General features: G+C 42.9%; 1 protein-coding gene across 1 annotated transcript in view; it reads right to left on the reverse strand.

The window, feature by feature from the left end:
* adgrb1a (adhesion G protein-coupled receptor B1a) overlaps positions 1 to 20,114 on the reverse strand; it is a 145,601-nt gene that overhangs the window by 31,983 nt on the left and 93,504 nt on the right. Inside the window, exons 17-23 of the mRNA XM_078253605.1 lie at positions 19,820 to 19,946; positions 6,922 to 7,025; positions 6,644 to 6,746; positions 5,816 to 5,966; positions 5,653 to 5,722; positions 3,575 to 3,641; positions 493 to 578 (exon numbers count right to left, since the gene is read on the reverse strand). Coding sequence (XP_078109731.1) covers positions 493 to 578; positions 3,575 to 3,641; positions 5,653 to 5,722; positions 5,816 to 5,966; positions 6,644 to 6,746; positions 6,922 to 7,025; positions 19,820 to 19,946 — 708 coding nt within the window. The remainder of the gene's footprint in view (positions 1 to 492; positions 579 to 3,574; positions 3,642 to 5,652; positions 5,723 to 5,815; positions 5,967 to 6,643; positions 6,747 to 6,921; positions 7,026 to 19,819; positions 19,947 to 20,114) is intronic.

A 20,114-nucleotide genomic window follows, 5' to 3' on the forward strand; every position in this document is an offset into this window, starting at 1 on the left:
AAACAGGAGAAAAAAAGACACGGATGGATTTACAGAACTTTACATCAATAGCAACACCTGCAAACAAAGAGCAGCTGGAAGAAAATGTGACACATTTGAAAACTTAAAAGAAAGCAATGAGATGATTCATCATCTTGTTCAGTCTGTGCAGGACCAATAACCAGACAGCCATTCCCCACATCTTTCCGGTTCTTTCTAACATTCTTCTATCCTCCAGAAGCATTGATAATAGGCTTAGCTATATGAGAAAACACATGTTCTCTTATGTTTGATTAATTCAGTCACATTTTTTTACTTTTTTCTTTGACCTCTTCATCTTCCTGGTGTTAAAAAGTAAGTGTAATCTTCAACCAATTTGCCAAAGTCTGAAATGATGGCCAATGATCATTTCAGGCAAGGAGCCAATCACTGCGCTAATCCCTCCCCCTTTGGCTGAGCTATCAGGCTGGTTATAGGTCACTGTGTAAAATGGATGTGTGGTATAAGGCATACCCCGCCCTCTCCTTTAGTTTCATATCAGTAATGCCGTCTTTGGACACCAGTTTGTTAAAAACGAGAATCCCAATAACCATGTTAACCTGCCAAAGAGAAGAGGCACATGATTAAAGCAGAGCAAAGACACTTCCATTACTTCAGAACATGCAGATCTACTCTGACGATGATGGATGGATGGTGATGATGATGTTCGTCATGACAGGACGATGGCAGCTTGCACATAGATGTCATATCTCACACACACGCACACGCACACACACACACACACACACACGCACACGCACACACACACACACACACACTAGCTGTACTTACTGTAGGCTCTGCACTGTAAATGCTAAACTGTACCATCTTAAATGCTAGTGATAAAAAACTATCAGGCACCCAATGAAGCATGAGACTTAAAGAATGGCTGAATGGATGGATTGCTAACATATTCATATATTTTAGAACTTAGACAGTGTGCTGAAAAAAAATCACATTTAAAATATAAGATTTGTGAATTCAAAGGTGTGGGAGGGGGTGTCCTTGACTGTAGTGATAGTGCGTTCCATTTGTACACGTCGCCTGACCTCGGATTTCCGAGCCCGGAAGTACCCCAAGCTAAAAATCCAACTTGTAAATGGAACTCGGGTGTGATGTCATTCCCGGCTTCGGCTTCCGAGTTCCGAGGTAAATGGAACGCACTATCATTTTACTGCTTTGAGGATTCACAGTCTATGAAAATCCCTCGTACAAGCCACTCTGGTGCTGTGCAGAGTGGGCCGGGCCTCCAGTATGGGTGCCAATTGGAGCAGTAGCTCTTTATTAGAGGAGCAGCCCGTGTAAAAAAAGGACACCCAAAATAAGCTGTTTATTTGTAGGTGGGAAAGAAGCACTGGGAAGAGAATCACTGAAACTGAAGCTAATGCATTTGATGAGAGAAACAAGGACACATTGTCGCTGCAGACTGGGTGCTGCCAGGGTTTGGCAGTGATTTTTTTCCCAGATGTAGGCTGAATAGTTCTATATAAATGTGTCTCTATATGATTTTATGGTTAATGTAAGACTGTCCTTGTTCTAATTTAAACAGCAGCTGTAGAAATGGAAAACGGAACCCTAGCTATGCTTACAGTATATTCATTCATGTAACCGCTGCAGAGTCCATTATGTACTATACTGGTTTAACTTGGGAGCGCATTATTAAACATACCATGGGCAGTTACTGAAAGCACGTAAAACACTAGTATTATGTTATAGTTAACAGAGGTTTGTTATTGCTCGAACAGTGATTTTGAACAGTGATCTAAATGCACTTTAATGATGTTTGAGGTGTCCTAATATAGGATTTTAACAAACACTTGTCAACCAACAGGAAGCTAGTTTATGATTTATGGTTATGATATAACAGATTGAATAGTGGTAGTCTGTGCTGTACACCAAACAAATACAGGGTGCTTAAACGTACTTATTATTTAATATTTCTATACAATCTTTAATACCAACATTGTAAAATAAACTATCTATACTGTACTTATTGGACACTTTAGCTAACGTGATCATGTTTTTTAGCTTTTTTAAGCAGCCAAAAACACAACCTGGCACACTAGAAATACTTAAAAATATAGCATAAATAATATCTCAGTGTTAGGAAAAGAGGAAATACATAAGGAAAAGGAGAGGATAAGAGGCAGTAAATAAGGAAAGGATGAGGGAGGGAGGGAAGAAAAGAAAGACGGAGGGAAGGAAGATGGAAGGTAAATGTGGAAAAGGAAAAGGCAGAAATGAAAGGGGAAGTAAGAAAGTTAAGGTGGAGGCAGGGAAGAAAATTGGGAAATGAAAAGAATGAGGTAAATAAGGTAAGGGAGGAGGCAGGGAAGTAAAGTAAAGGAGGACTTTACAAGTAAAGGAGGAGGCAGGGAAGTAAGGGAGGAAGTAGACAAGGAAATGATGAGGCAGGGAAGTAAAGGAGGAAGTACACAAGGTAAGGATGCGGCATGGAAGCAAAGGAGGAAGTAGAAAAGGAAATTATGAGGAAGGGAAGTAAATGAGGAAGTAGACAAGGTAAGGATGAGGCATGGAAGTAAAGGAGGAAGGTGACAAGGAAAGAAAGAAGCATGGAAGTAAAGGAGGAAGTAGACAAGGAAAGGATAAGGCAGGGAAGTAAAGGAGGAAGTTGACAAGGGAAGAAGGAGGCCTGGAAGTAAAGGAGGAAGTAGACAAGGAAAGGATGAGGCAGGGAAGTGAATGAGGAAGTAGACAAGGAAAGGATGAGGCAGGGAAGTAAAGGAGGAAGTAGACAAGAAGAGGATGAGGCAGGGAAGTAAAAGGAGGAAGTAGACAAGAAGAGGATGAGGCAGGGAAGTAAAGAAGGAAGTAGACAAGGTAAGGATGAGGCAGGGAAGTAAAGGAGGAAGTAGACCAGGTAAAGATCAGGCAGGGAAGTAAAGGAGGAAGTACACAAGGAAATTAAGAGGCAGGGAAGTAAAGGAGGAAGTAGACAAGGGAAGGATGAGACAGGGAAGTAAAGGAGGACATTGACAAGGGAAGAAGTAGGGGGAGAAGAAAAGGAGGAAGCAGGGAAGATAAAATCAAAAAGGAGACATGGGCTTTTAACTTGGCAATGATCTAATTTGTTTACTCTTAAACTGAAGTACTTTTCTTAGATATATATATAAATATATATGCTATTATTTTATTATATCAACAATGATAGGTAAAAATAACAAGGTAGCACCTTGAATGTTAAATGTTCTATCATGGTCATATGTTTTTGAGAGTTTGATTGACAATGTCTGCTGATTGGCTGCTAGATGCTTTCCCATTTTAATATTGTGTTTTATTTAATCTTATGTTTTTATTATCCATTGCATTATATGTGTTACTATTTTTAAATGAAAGTACAGTTAAGGTTGTTAACATTATTACTGTTCTAAATCCCTGCATAGATATATGCAGACTAAATATGCTTGATATATATGATATGTTTTTTTAAATGACTGACAACTGTTACAAGGGGCTATTGGTCTAAACCTGAATTAGTGCAGAGGTTTTAAAAGCAAAACCAACAAAGACAAAGTGTAGAGGAAAGAGGAAATACCAAGACAACAGCTGCAGCAGGTCCAACAAATGCATAGAGAAGACCTCCTTCCAGAGACAGCCAGCAGCTACACGGAGCAGGGAAACCAAACGTAGAAAGACACGATCAGAAGAAATGGAGATGATGGAGGAGTGAGGCACAACGGGTGAACATGAAGGGTTGTAAAGAGGAGGCACGGAATGAGGTGAAAGGTAGAGAACATGGCAAGAATGAGGATGGTAAAAGATACATGGGACAGAGAAAAAAAAAGAGAGGTTAAATATGCAGTAGACATAAACCCAAACCATTTTGCAAATATCCCTGCATAAAAAGTTTAAGAGGTATATATAGGGAGTGGTGGAAGAAGTATTCAGATGCTTTACATAAGTAGAATTACTAACTGTTAAACAAAACCTCTGTTACAAAAAAAGTCCTGCATTGATAATGTAAGTAAAAGTATGTTAATATCATCAGGAAAATGTGAAAGTTAAAGTACTCAATGCAGAAAAATCCACACAAGGATAGTGTTTAATGGAGCCTACTTGTAGGTCTAAATACTGTCGGCTAGTTTAATTAATAATAAAACATTGTATTATATAAACATATATAATGTATTATATATGTGTTTGTGAAGACACTCGGGGCCCTATTTTAACGATCTAAGCACACGGCGTGAAACGCATGGCACAGGTGCGTTTAGGGTGTGTACGAATCCACTTTCACACCAAAAAAGAGTGTGTGCCGGGCGCATAGTTCACAAGGGTTGGACTTATGGCGCTTTTCCATTACATGGTACCTGCTCGACTCGCCTCCACTCTACTCGCCTTTTTTGGTTTTCCATTACGAAAAAAAGTACCTGGTACCTGCTAACAGGTACTTTTTTTAGTACCATCTCAGTCGAGGTTCCAAGCGAGCTGAGCCGATAGCAAAAGGTGACGTGAAAGCGACAGACGGGTGTCCTGAACAAACCCGCTATTTTTTAACAGTTTAACCAGCTGCTTTTTTTTTTTGCTGCCTCCAGCAAAAAACAGCTGTGGCAACAACAACACACCTTACGTTCTGTGTGTGTGTCGCGTTAGGTCACGGCAGTTTACTGCGGCGCCGCTTGTTTTACAGTTCTGCGGAGGCTCCAGGCAGAGCTTTCGCCGTAGCCTACGTACACACACACATGCTGGCTCGACGCACACACCAGCGCACAAGTATAAACATCAGGCCACTTTTACATAGGCTACGGCGAAAGCTCTGCGTGGAGCCTCCACAGAACTGTAAAACAAGCTCAAGTGGCCTGATGTTTATACTTGTGCGCTGGTGTGTGCGTCGAGCCGGCATATAAGACGACCAGCCCCGCTGAGGCGGTACTAAAATCTGCAATGAAAAACGGACACACAGTGTGTCGAGTCGAGTCGAGGCGAGGCGAGCAGGTACCATGTAATGGAAAAACGCCATTAGTGTCTTCATTAATCATAGGTGTGTTTTGGGCGTAACATGCAATAAACCAATCAGAGTGTCATCTCCCATTCCCTTTAAAAACCAGGCGCGTTTGGACCTTGGAGCATTGCTATTATGATGGAGGATTTGCACCGTAATATTTTAATTTGTAATCTCCTGCATGTGTGTATGCTTCAGTGCGTCCCTGTGTGTGTGTAAGAAGCACAGTGTACACGCGCTGTGCATAAGCCTAGATACATTTTACTAATTTGGTGTTAAAATAACAATGAAATGCTGCGTTATTGACTTTAGACCAGACGCCAAAAATGCACCTGAACACACCTCCCTGTAAGACCATCACAGATGGGCGCAGGTGCATTTTCTATATAAACGACACGGGCGCTGGACGGGAAATTGACAACTGCGTCGGTCTTAAACTAGCAAAGACACTTGCGTCGGGCTTTGCGCTGCACTGCGCCGGGTGCAAGATAGGACCCGTAAGCTGTCAGATGAATGTAGTGGAGTAAAAAGTACAATATTTCTCTCTGAAATGTAGCGGAGTAGAAGTAGAAAGTGGCATGAAAAGACTCAAGCAAAGTATAAGTAGCTCAACATTTGTACTTCAGTACAGTACTGGAGTAAAGGAACCGGCTGTAGGAAAGCCTGCTTACTAGCTTGGTGTTCCATATCCCTTTGCCTTGGTGAATCCCACTGAGATTGCAACAACCAGTGCAGGGAGACCTGGGAGGAAAGATAAATAAAAATGCACATTAACAGGGGGGAGATAAGAAAGACGAGACGAACGGTATGATGGACACCAGACAGAAGGCCCACCCCAGCCGAGACACAGGAAACGCTTGCGTATGATGCGATTCCTGAGGCGGCCCGTCACTGCCATGTAGGACTGCCACGCCTCTGTCAGAACCCAGCAGAACGAGGACAGGAAGAAGAAATGAAGAAATGCAGCAATTAGGGTGCAAAAGACCTGAAACAACAGAGATGAGACAGAGAAAACAAAATAAGCATAAAGTGTGATGCTTGAACGAATCAGACAAACTGCATCAGTTAGGGGTGTTGAAATGAATCATTGCATCGTGATGCGGTCCTGGACGATTCTGCATTGATGCAGTGACAGACCATAATCGATTATTACATGATTCTTGATGATCAGAAAAGATCAGAAAAGTGTCTTTTTTAGAGCAGATACAATCAAAAGAGGAGTTAATATACTGTATATCTGACTGTTTCAAACTCTGGTGGATTTCTGAGGACTATGGTTAACTGCTCCTCAGATCTCTGCAGGGTAAATCCAGACAGCTAGCTAGACTATCTGTCCAATCTGAGTTTTCTGTTGCACGACTAAAACTACTTTTGAACGTACACATGTTCCACCAAAACAAGTTCCTTCTTGAGGCTATTTTGCAGAGGAACCGTGGCTCTGTCCGGTGCTTAGGACCGCCCAAGACGATTGTGATTGGTTTTAAATAAACGCCGAAAAACCAGAGCAGGTTTTATCCCGTAACGCTGTGTGGACTAGCCACACCTTCCTCCACAGCGCTGTGGAGGAAGGTCTGGCAATGCGAGACAACAGCCTTAGTATCACTGTCATCATAAGTCATCAAGTAAATGCTAATATAGATAAACAGATACGTTGTTCCTCACCTTATTCCGTGTCTGTGTCTGTCCAATGAGAATAAGGGCATTGGAGGAGATGATGGAGAGGCAGAAGTTAATGAGGATGACTGAGCGCTCAGACCGAATGTACCTGCAGGACAATGACAGGACAGAGAAAGAAACAAAAAGAAAGCTGCCTCAAAAATTGCATAGTAATCGCAATATCTGGCAGAAAAATCGCAATTTGAATAGAAAAAAAAAAAAGGTAAAAAAATGATTCCACAGCCCAAAGCTAAATGTTTCCAGAGCAAGATGCTTTATCTCACCTCCAGACAGACACATAGATGATGATGAGCAGCAACAATGTCAGTGAAGACACTCCACAGCCCACGATCAGCGTCACGGATGGGAGCTGTGTCTTATCCATATTCTGAAAAATAAAAGAAAGAGAACACAGAATGTGAAAAAAAGTGCTGTGGCCATGTCTCCAAGGCCTTAATGATGCAATCATGACTCATCAGCTGATCACACTGTTTATACCAGGAGTTTCAAACTCATTTTAGTTCATGGGCCACATACGTCTTATTTGATCTCAAGTGGGCCGGACCAGTAAACCTCTCCAGAAAGATCAGAAACTTTATCTGTCACCATAGACTTTATATATAATACCATGGACTAGATATTAATGGACAGAGCATGTGTGACACGTCACCCATTTGTTTGTGGAGATCTGCTGTGAGTCGTTGATTTTGCCATTACGGGCGCAGCCATCCTGGTTGCGGATGTGATGATTTTAGACGAGAGGGAGGAGTGAGGGAGGAGTCCTTACACTCTACGTTACGTTACACACTTTCACTGGCAATCACATCATAGCCACGCCCTAAAACACCCCCTGCTTTATCGCCAATTTAAAAAAAATCAACGTGAACATCATGCTGTATTGCAGAAGTCTTAAAACTAGCGATTGAGACCATAAACTAATTCTGAAAATGTTTACTGAGGTAATAAATCAAGTGACAAGTGGGTCACTTTCTCATAGACGTCTACAGAAACCGACTGCTGGAATTCAGATAGAATGCAGCTTTAAGGTACTTCTGCATTTGCAGCACTTCGCCGAACCGGATGCATTGTCCATTAATATTATACAGTCTACGTCTGCCACAGAGTTTCTTGTTAGCTCGATGTTGGCAAACGAAGTCACTGCTACTACGACAGCGTTCTAAGGCCATCGTAGGAAAACAAATGATGTTACGGACCTGGGAGAGAGGGGTAATATTCCAAGAAAAAATACTCAGAATTTCTAAGATTAAAGTTGTAAATGTACGGAAAAAGAATTCCGATCTTCTCTGAGATTAAAGTGGTAAATTTGGAATTGGAAATAATTACTTCTCTGCAATTTCCACACTTTGCAAAGTCATCCAGTGGGCCTGATTGGACCCTTTGGCCGGCCGGTTCTGGCCCACGGGCCGTATGTTTGACACCCCTGGTCTATATGAATAGTACGATGCATTGAAATGCTATAGTGAAAAGGCTTGACAACATTAGGGCTGCACAACATGAGGAGAATGTGTGATAACATTGCTGAATCTCGCGATAAATAAACAGATATTCAAGTGTACTCAGTTCTGCTTCTTTCAGCATACTGCTAAAATACAACAAACTGCTTGGTGAATTTAACAACAATAATTTCATTTGTTAATAAAAACTAATGAAAGGAAACCATTTCCAACATTCTTTAATCTAACAAATTGAACATTGAATGTGAATATATAAGGCACCATTAAGTGCAGTTTTCTGCAGATATTTTCTTTCAACCAACAAAACAAAAACTCTTTCACGACATTCGCGATGTGTTTATTGCGCCAGTTGATATCTCGATAACAATTAAAATAACATATATGGTGGAGCCCTAGAAAGATAGATAGATACAGTAGATAGATATAGAGATAGATAGATAGATAGATAGATAGATAGATAGATAGATAGATAGTTAGATAGATAGTTAGATAGATAGATTAGATTAGACAGACTTTTATTGATCCAAAATTGTTAAATGTCAGTACTACAGCAGCAAAATATCAGACACACAGCACACATACACATAGAATATACAGGTGCTGGTCATATAATTAGAATATCATGAAAAAGTTGATTTATGTCTGGAATTCCATTCAAAAAGTGAAACTTGTATAATGTATACATTCATTCTACACAGACTGATATATTTCAAGTGTTTATTTCTTTTAATTTTGATGATTATAACTGACAACTAATGGAAACCCCAAATTCAGTATCTCAGAAAATTAGAATATTGTGACAAGGTTCAATATTGAAGACACCTGGTGCCACACTCTAATCAGCTAATTAACTCAAAACACCTGCAAAGGCCTTTAAATGGTCTCTCAGTCTAGTTCTGTAGGCTACACAATCATGGGGAAGACTGCTGACTGGACAGCTGTCCAAAAGACGACCACTGACACCTTGCCCAAGGAGGGCAAGACACAAAAGGTCATTGCTAAAGAGGCTGGCTGTTCACAGAGCTCTGTGTCCAAGCACATTAATAGAGAGGCGAAGGGAAGGAAAAGATGTGGTAGAAAAAAGTGTGCAAGCAATAGGGATAACCGCACCCTGGAGAGGATTGTGAAACAAAACTCATTAAAAAATGTGGGGGAGATTCACAAAGAGTGGACTGCAGCTGGAGTCAGTGCTTCAAGAACCACCACGCACAGATGTATGCAAGACATGGGTTTCAGCTGTCGCATTCCTTGTGTCAAGCCATTCCTGAACAAGACACAGCGTCAGAAGCGTCTCGCCTGGGCTAAAGACAAAAAGGACTGGACTGCTGCTGAGTGGTCCAAAGTTATGTTCTCTGATGAAAGTACATTTTGCATTTCCTTTGGAAATCAAGGTCCCAGAGTCTGGAGGAAGAGAGGAGTGGCACAGAATCCACGTTGCTTGAAGTCCAGTGTAAAGTGTCCACAGTCCGTGATGGTTTGGGGTGCCACGTCATCTGCTGGTGTTGGTCCACTGTGTTTTCTGAGGTCCAGGGTCAACGCATGACCGTCTACCAGGAAGTTTTAGAGCACTTCATGCTTCCTGCTGCTGACCAACTTTATGAAGATGCAGATTTCATTTTCCAACAGGACTTGGCACCTGCACGCAGTGCCAAAGCTACCAGTACCTGGTTTAAGGACCATGGTATCCCTGTTCTTAATTGGCCAGCAAACTCACCTGACCTTAACCCTATAGAAAATCTATGGGGTATTGTGAAGAGGATGATGCAATGCGCCAGACCCAACAATGCAGAAGAGCTGAAGGCCACTATCAGAGCAACCTGGGCTCTCCTAACACCTGAGCAGTGCCACAGACTGATCGACTCCATGCCACGCCGCATTGCTGCAGTAATTCAGGCAAAAGGAGCCCCAACTAAGTACTGAGTGCTGTACATGCTCATACTTTTCATGTTCATACTTTTCAGTTGGCCAACATTTCTAAAAATCCTTTTTTTGTATTGGTCTTAAGTAATATTCTAATTTTTGGAGATACTGAATTTGGGATTTTCATTAGTTGTCAGTTATAATCATCACAATTAAAAGAAATGAACATTTGAAATATATCAGTCTGTGTGTGATGAATGAATATAATATACAAATTTCACTTTTTGAATGGAATTCCAGACCTAAATCAACTTTTTCATGATATTCTAATCATATGACCAGCACCTGTACAACAAATAATCAATAGGATAGAATACAAGAACTATTCAAAAATAAAGATACAAAAATACAAAGGAAAGAATGTACAAATGTGTGTATATATAAGTTGGGAATAAAAATGTACAACTAGTTATACAGTACTTATAAAGATGTAAGTAAAATATGTTTGTGCAAGTTGAAACCATCACTGCAGAAAAGGTCGGAGGGAAACTTTGGCCGGGCCTGGCAGATCTGTGGCGTGTACAGACTTTGACAGGAGCTGTCAGCAGATGAATACAAAAGCAGACAAATTCCCTGTTGACTCGATTTGTTGAGAGCTCACCTCCTAACTGGGTCACATGCAGCAGTGGACTACATTTCCCTTACCATCAGTTCAGTCTCTGATGCTTTGCAGTAGGCCAAAGTTCTCAGACAAAAACACCGGCTTCCTTATTGAGCTCACAAATCTTTGAGAGAATCTAAACTGCTGCTGATATGTAGCAGTCATCCTGCAGATATCTGAGGAGACCATAGCCCTCATTCATCCACCGGAGTTTAGAACGCCAACACAAAGAGGAAGGTAACGGAAAACGAAATCCGAAAACGGACAAAAAAAATTATTATTATTAATATTACTTAATATTTAGCGGCCTTTAACAAACACCATGGTTCCACCAAAACAAGTTCTTTCCTGAGGCTTTTTTGCAGAGGCACCGTGGCTCCGTCCGGAGCTTAGCGACGCCCAAGACGATTGTGATTGGTTTAAAGAAATGCCAATAAACCAGAGCACGTTTTTCTCCCATCCCGGAATGCTGTGTGGACTAGCCAGACCTTCCTCTGCAGCTCTGTTGATATAAGCCTGGCAATGCTAGACTACTGAAACCATAGACGACAGTGGCTTAGCCGCTTAGCCCCCCCTCCCTCCCTCCTGTCCAATTATGTTCACTTGTGGCTACAAAATACCAAGATGGCGACAGCCAAAATGCCAGACTCCAGGCTTCAAAACGGTAGTCCACGAACCAATAGGTGACGTCACTGATGCTATTATTTTTTATAGTCTATACTGACACACGTTAACTTCTATGTCACTGCAGCAAGGTGAGAAGTGAAACCACCGCTGGTGAGTAAAAACTCCAACCACGTAGTGTGAGGATGCTCTCTGAAGAAAAGCAGCTACTCAGCGAGCGGACTTGTTAGCCTTGGCTTTTATCATGTATTTCTGTGGACAATAACGCCGACACTATAGAAAATGGCCATTTGATCATTTAACATAAAAGACTTGAAAGATTTGCCTTCGAGACTCACAGATAGATGATTTAACTCAGACTGTGAGCGGGTAGCCCCAGCTGGCTGGCTGTACAGAAGAGTGTTTAAGGTGGTAAGTGGGGTTGTAAAGGTTAACGAGATGACTTGCGCGCACACACACACACACAAAGAAGCCAGCATTGCCTAAGGGAGCTGTGAACTCAACACTGCTATATGTTTCAGTGAGAGGCTTTTCTACCCTGACATAATTACAATTATGCAGTGAATACTGTGTGTACGACACACACACACACACACACACACACACACACACACACACACACACACAATGTACATGCAGGTATCTGGTAGGGCTTCTTGATTATGGAAGAAATCCATCATCATGATTATTTTGGTCAATATTGAAATGACGATTATTTAACACAATTATCTCATTGACGTTTGGAAAGATGTTACAATTATTGAACATAAAAAAAAAGTTGAACAAATTAACAGTGAAAACACCTGTAACTGGGACATTTCCCGTATCACTTCTCCCATTCAGAACACAAGACAAAATAAGAGTTTACTTGTAAAAGGTAATGAGCAAAATGATCGTTTTTCTCGAAATATTCTGTAATTGCACAGCCCTAGCGTCTGGCATCAACGGCTGAATAAAAGTCGGCAGGCTGGCTGCTTTCTGTGCCTCGGTTGCAGAGCAAGGTGACTTCAAGGTGAATCATGAATAAACCACAATATCCCCCCACACACACACACACACACACACACACACACACACACACACCCACACATACAGTGATGCATGCCTTCACATAACAAACATACACATAATATAGACCTGGCATTATTTCCTATCCTAAAAACTGACAGCTAAGCACCATCCCCATGCTACAGCAGACATTGTCTTAGTTGTCATGGTTACGCTGTAACATGGCAGCTGCAGCAGGGTGCATAGGTGTTGTGTAAGGCTGTGTGTTTATGCATGAACTGCTTGTGATATTTTAGTTTTCCAATCTTAGCAATCAAACCGCTTTCTCAGATTCCTACTTTTCTTTACGTCAATTAGTATGTTTGCATGTACACCAATATTCCACTATTATTCTGAATATGACAATATTCCGAATTTGATACAGGTCATGTAAACAGTATATTCCTGTTGGATATTCCGAAATAGGTCTTTTTCCAAATAATTTTTCCGATCGAGACATTTAAGGGTTTTAGAAGCACATTCCGAATATTCATCTCAATCAGGGTTTTTACAGCAGTTTGTGACGGTTTACGGCCTCTTGCCTGTTTACGGCTTACGGTCAGCTCTGTGCGTTGCTATGGTTGCTGTACACAAACCAACCAGCCGACAGTATGCATGCCCAAAAGAAACCAAGGAGAAACACACCTACTTTTAAACATTATGAAAGACTTGGATATCAGCAGGTGTTTGGATATGCACATCGCAGCCATGTAAACAGCTTAGTCGGAATATTGTCTTTTTCGGAATAAGGGCAAAAAACGGAATATTATGTGCATGTAAACGTAGTCATTGATCTAAGTCAAACATTCAGAAAACAGCAACGCTGTTGAGAAGTAGTCACGCTACTGCCCCAACACTGCTTGCAATACAAGGTGGATTTGGTGCGGGACGCCGTCGGCACAGGTTGCTAATTAGGGTTGGGCATCGTTTTGATTTTAACAATTCTGATTCCAATTGCAATTCTTCCTTTCGATTCCGGTTCTTACCGATTATCGATTCCGATTGTTTGAGGGGTGGAGTTGAAACGGGTCACAAGCTTATTTCACAGATAAGAGGAACATGTTATTTTGATTCAATGGGGATTTACAGTTGTACCGGGCTTTTTCGACGTAAAATAAAGCCACACTTTAAACAAAGCCGCTCACTGTGCTGCGTGGCGGCAACACAAGCGCCTGGAAGTAAGCTGGATGCTGTAAACCCAAACTTGCACGTGTTCAATTTGGAAACAATGATCGGATACGAAACCAAATTTTCCAAACGATTCCAATAAAAAAAACTTGACTTGGAATCGTAATTTTTTGAAATGATTTCAAGTTGGAACCGGTTCTCGATGCCCAATCCTATTGCTAATGTTGGCTTCATTTTAGTTTGCCAGAAGGTGTCATAGTGACAAAAGCCAGTTCTACCAGTTAGCAAAAACGGGCAAATTGGTTTAGCCTCGTCCACCTGGATACTCCAGCTAGTTACAAAAGTAATCACCGAAACCCAATGTGGCTCTATAAGGGGGCTTTCACACCTGCCTCATTTAGTCCGGTTGAATCGCACTAAAGTTTGTTTGCCCCAGTGGAGCGGTTCGTTTGGGCAGAATAGAACGCCGCAATCGCACTAGGATGCGCACCAAAAGCGTAACAAACCAGCCTACCGAGACCTGCTTGATGAGGTGGTCTGGGTACGCTTTCAATCCAACTCTGGAGCAGTTTGTTGTGTTGAGAACGTGATCCCACCTTGAACTGCACCAACTACTGTATGTACACTTCGCTAGTCTGAGATAATGTCTCCTGTAGTCAGGTGTGCTTAGCAATCTGCGATGCAGCAGAGCAGCAAACTGTAGCAGCTTCAGTGTTTCTCTCATAGAAATAGACCGCAGCCAAGCTCGCCATCCGTCACTCGCATCTCCGTGGTCAAACCAGCCGCCGCTAAAGTTGGAGTCAGACACCGGCAGAGCAGAGCGACGTGTCGGACACAGACACATCAGACCAATAGGACGAGAGAACGTTCTTGCATGGTTTGTAATGACGCATTTTGATACTCTTGGATTTTTCCAGGTGTGAAACCAAGCCATACCAAGGGGGATATTACTAAAAGTTTATAAACTCATCAACTGATTCTGTGAAAACGCCCTCAAACTAATCACAACCATATACAACACCACACACCATCCCTTGTGTCACTGTGGGCAGGTATAATGAGTCAAGGTGAGGGGACAGCTTAATGAAATAAGCTTTTTGGTTGGGGGGGGGGCTTGAACATGAAGACACCAGGACATGAGGTCCCACACACACACACACACACACACACACACACACACCTACTTCCTTTCTAGGAGGAGATAATTGGCTGAGTTTATAGCCTGTCTTGTCTCCAGGTGTGATGTGTGTGCCGGGGCCAAGTTAATTAAATCCCTCTGATTAATCTGCACTGCAGTGAGTTCCTTCTCTAAAAGCAAAGAGAGGGTGGGGGTGGGGGGTGGGGGAGCTCAATGGAACGGAAAGGCGTCTGCTGAGACAGACAAACTTTTACTTCCTCCTCCGCCAATGACAGAGCTTCGGCTGGGAGTCTCACGCAGCGTCCGAGAAACGAGAAGCGACAAGCATCCCGAAATAAAGTGACCAGACTGCATTATTCCACATGAGCAGAGACGGGGACGCGCCAGCTCCCACCACTGAGGATGTCCACAGGATGTCATTTCCTTCAGAAGTCTATCAGATGAAGCTGCTGCCAATGTTAGCAGCAAACAAATAAGCTTATTTAAACAAGCTGCACTGGTATCAATTACTAACAATGGATATGTAAAAGCAGAGGTGGAAAGAGTACAAAAAGAATCTTCTTTAGTAAAAGTACTATTACTTTGATGAACTTTTACTTAAAGCTTTAGTGCGTAACTTTTTGATAATAATGAACGTCCGTTACATTCAAGCCATTGACAAATGAGTTGCTACAAAGCTAATTAAGACTATCAGCTCCACACAGCTCTCTCTGTATTTTCTCAGTATGACTATTTTCAGAAGATTGTGTCATCTGGCAACTTTCGCGCGCAAAAGCTTGAGTGAAGATAATGACCTCTTCTGAAGTGTCATCATATTTTTTTAATCCTCCGTGTCCTCCTTGACTACTAGCAACTACGTGGAGGAGGGGTGGGGGTGGTGTGAGATCACAACATTCAGGCCACCTAACCGATAATTATCTTCTATAAACATCTACTTCACCTTTGAAATAAAGCAATATTACATTTTCTTTTTACATGTAAACATAAATTCAGAGCAGAGCAGAGCAGCAGCTTCAGTTGCCTATGTATGTATGACTACCAACGATATATGGTGCCCCTTCATAGAGGAAACACAGATATATTTATCCTTGAATGAGTATGATGACACTCTATTGGCCCATAGCCCTGCAAGCCTCAGTCAGTCCTGTTAATCACTTGTTACTCTTAAAAATGTGGGCTAATTGGCCAAAAGAGGCTTTGTCACTGCATCTATCCTGACAGCACATTCAAACTGAAGAAAAGGCTTAACGCAGGCTTACAACATCCAAAATGATACAAGCACAAGCACGTTCATTCATCCTCCTCCCCCTCAGCACACTCAGGTCTAGCAGTGGCAGTAAACTGGGCTCAGGTTTTGGCTCTTTTGACTGCTATGCATTTTTTTTCTCACAGTTTATCCTTCTAAAAGCCTGCAGCGAAGTTAGACTGAGCAAAATGGACACAAGAGGTGGCAGCAAGGGAGTGCGAAACGTAGTAAGCAGAGGGAGAGCTAAAATATATTGCAGCAACTGAGGATGAAAATGGTGTGATGGAATGACAGAGGGGTAGAGGAGAGAGGGATGGAAGGATGAGAGGAGCGAGGGGGAAGGCAGAGGGGAAAAAAAGAGGTTGGGGTGTTTATCATGCCGGGGCTGTCGGAGGTTAGCTGCAGACTGGAGCGGCTGGGCCATTTAGAAGCTACTATGTGTTGCAGTAGGAATAATTAGCATGGTATCCATGGCTGTCTCACAAAATAACAGAATGTGGGGGAAAAGGGACAGCAGGATGAGGAAAGAGAGGAGTTGCCTTTTCCTCCATTTCTGCCAGTTTAGCTTCCTCCAGGGCGTGTGAGGCCTCCAGGCTGCTACAGAGCTGTGAACAGGGGGAGGCAGGCTGCAGGGACCACACCAAACCATTGAGGACGCCCCAGTAATGGTCCACTGATAATTATTAGAGATGGTTCAATACCATTTTTTGCTTCCTGATATCGATTCCGATACCTGAACTTAAGTTTCGGCTGATACCGAGTACTGATCCGATTCCAGTGTGTCATATATTTCATTATGTTTTAACAGCTGTATTCTACTGTCCCTGTATGGATGTGATATGATTTAAATATTTGTTGTACGGCTTGGCTCAGGTTAAACTTTTTGAGAAACATGAACAAACAATGAACGCCATAGAACTTTCTTTTATTATCCTGCCAGTCAGTCATAACGGAATAATAAGTTGATTTTATCTGGGGCTAAATCACGTGGTATCGAATTGGTGCATACACTCCAGTACTTTATGATACCGATACCAGCATTTTAGGCAGTATCAGAGGATTTTCTGATACTGGTATTGGTATCGAAACATGTCTAATGATTATTAGTCTATATTCATAATTCACTGATGTGCCTGTATCTGAATCTAAGTCAAAAAGTATACAGCCATGCTAGTGGCCTTATAAATAAAATGGATAGAAAGGTCATTGAACTGTTTGCCGTGGTCATTTGATTCGTACACAACAAAATGCCGATTGTTGTTAGTAGTCATGGTGACAATACGTGTCAGTGGGGACATAAACTGCAGCTCGCTGGGAGGGGAGCCGCCCGACGAAGGAGAGTGAGGAGAAGGAACAGTTTGACCCAGCAGCAACGGGGCGGCAGGACGCTAGTCTCGCATTGCCAGACCTTCCTCCACAGCGCTGCGGAGGAAGGTCTGGCTAGTCCACACAGCATTCCGGGATGGGTTTATTGGCATTTCTTTAAACCAATCACAATCGTCTTGGGCGGCGCTAAGCTCCGGACAAATCCACATTGCCACTGCTAAATGGCAGGAAGGAACTTGTTTTGGTGGAACGTGTACGTTCAAAAGTAGTTTTAGTCGTGCAACAGAAAACTCAGATTGGACAGATAGTCTAGCTAGCTGTCTGGATTTACACTGCAGAGATCTGAGGAGCAACCATAGTCCTCAGAAATCCACCAGAGTTTAGAACGCCAACACAAAGGAAGAGGAAAGTGACGGACATCCGGCCGAAATGAGGCACATCTGGCGGAATTTTCCGCAGCACCTGAACAATCCCGGAAATGAAACGTTGTCGATATAGACTAGCGGACCGCTAAAGTTAGACCCAGCCTGCCGTTTAACGCATTCCCTGTAACCATTGCAGCATGGAAGCACGGTGGAACCAGCAAGCCAGCCAGCCGTTGGACGACTTGTTAGCTGGCTAACGTTAGCTTGCTAACTCCGCCTTACCCCCTCGCCACATCGTTCACAGAAAACGAGCCCGTATAAAGCTGTCACTCATGTGGTGATAGCCACTTTCAAGCAGACCAGAGTTCATTTGTTTAATCCGCACCAGAGTTCGGATGAGCTTTCCATCCCAAACCAACCGGACTATCAGACAAACAGGGTTGGTTTTTAAACGAACCAAACGAGGCAGGCGTGAAGGCAACCTAAGTAACACCCTAACTCCTACTACCAACACCTCTACAGCTTAGACACAATCAGACTGAGGCTGAAGAGCTAAAGCCTAAATACAAAGGTAAAAAACAACTATTTATGGTGTCTGGGGTTGCTGCATTGTGGATTTAATTGGCCAACAACAACAGGATGCAGCTTGTCAGAGGCGTGTCATCAAACTGAATTAGCCATGTGTGGTATCATCGGAGATACAGAGACTAATAGCAAAAATCTATGTTCAGCAAACACAGTCACCCGCATCCATAGCTGGAGATGACAGAAGAAGTGCTGGACAGATGGATAAACTGTGTTCTGTCAAGAACTAGTTCCAGCATTTAACTTCACCTTAAAACCAAACATTGACACGTTCCACATCCGTTTGTGTACACATTAAACAAACACGATTCGACTGTTTCCCCCTGCTTCCAGTCTAACCGCATCCTGACTCCAGCGTTGTACGTCAGAGTACTTTCCAAAATGTTGAGCTACTCCTTTAAATTGTCATTGACCAATTCTGTCAGCCGGCTAATTAATTGATGAACTAATCATTTCAGCACTGGGCACAAAGCACAAATGGAACACACACCACTGCAGCCTCCGTCATCGAAGCATCAGCAGCACTTTCACTCACATCCCCTTCCTCTGCATCATATGCTTTCGATCTAAACCACAACTATCTTGGCCAAAAAGAATCAGAAATGCTTGACTGAAGGTGGTAAAGCCATGCTGTCTCATCCTGGCATAGCCTCCCTTTCCAGGCTGAGCAGGAAGGAGGAGAAACAGCATGCTGCCTCCTATGTCTTTAAGAAAGCCTTGGCGCCTATGCTGTTACCAGGACAACTAGTGAGCAAACTGCTTCCGAGGCAATTTCCAGTCTAATAATAACTAATCGCACTGAATGAAAATTCCCCACAAAGACACTGCCCTTTCCCCCAAAGAAACTGGGGCAGGTTGGAGCCACTGCCGTGGTTTTAACATACATGCTCTCTCACACACACACACACACACACACACACACACACACACACACACACACACACACACACTCTATCTCTGCTGGCTTACTGCAGCCACAATGTGAGGGAATTGTGTTCTGACTGTAGCTAGCTCACTGTAGTCTTATTATTAAAATGTGTCTTTTTTTTCTCTCAGATTACTGGATTGCCATGCAGCACCTTCTCCGTGGGGCCTGGTAACCATGGAGATGCCATCGACAGTCTAATATGTGAAAATATGCCAGTTTGAACAAGAACCGCTGGTGAGGGTGGGGGGGAGGGGGCATGCAGGTATAAATGATCATCAGCTGTGACATGATCTTAAATCACACTCACTCTGTCAGTGATACCACCATCTTAATACACAGCATAGCAGCACAGTGCTGCCCTTCCTGTGTGCATTTCCTCTGGGTACACAGACACAGTTTATCTCCTTCTAGGTGCAACATGAATAAAGACCACCCCCCCCCACCACCACCACCACCACCACCCCAAATCCAAAAAAGAAAGAAAGAAAGAGCCTTCTCCTTGGCAAGCTTATAATAACCTTTTGCAGCATGGTTTTGGCATGTCGAGACAGAGAAAAGGAAGGTGGGGGAGAGAGGGAGGATCTGTTGATATGTAATGACAATGACGCCCTTTGGAAGACAGAGAAAAAAACAGCTGATGCATTCACATTAAACCGCACACACACACACACACACACACACACACACACACACACACACACACACACACACACACACACACACATACACACACAAAAAAAACACACCGTCTCCGATAGCTTTAACGTCAACGAAGTCAAGGGAGGTTTGTCGGACTTACCATTTCGGGATTGAGCCGTGCTAAAATGGCGAAGGTGGACAGTCTGTCACACACGCATTTGGTTCGGAATGAGTCGACTAGCACGGCTTTGCAGCCCCTGGCAGACCAGGATCCCAGCAGAGAGGAGCTGCACGGGAGAAACACACACACACACACACACACACACACACACACACACACACACACACACACACACACACGGAGAGAGAGAGAGAGAGAGAGAGAGAGAGAGAGACACACACACACACACACACACACACATACACAGAAGAGAAGAGAAGAGAAGCGCTGCGGT

Source organism: Sander vitreus, chromosome 6 (genome assembly GCF_031162955.1).
Source record: "Sander vitreus isolate 19-12246 chromosome 6, sanVit1, whole genome shotgun sequence".
Taxonomy (NCBI): Eukaryota; Metazoa; Chordata; class Actinopteri; order Perciformes; family Percidae; genus Sander; species Sander vitreus.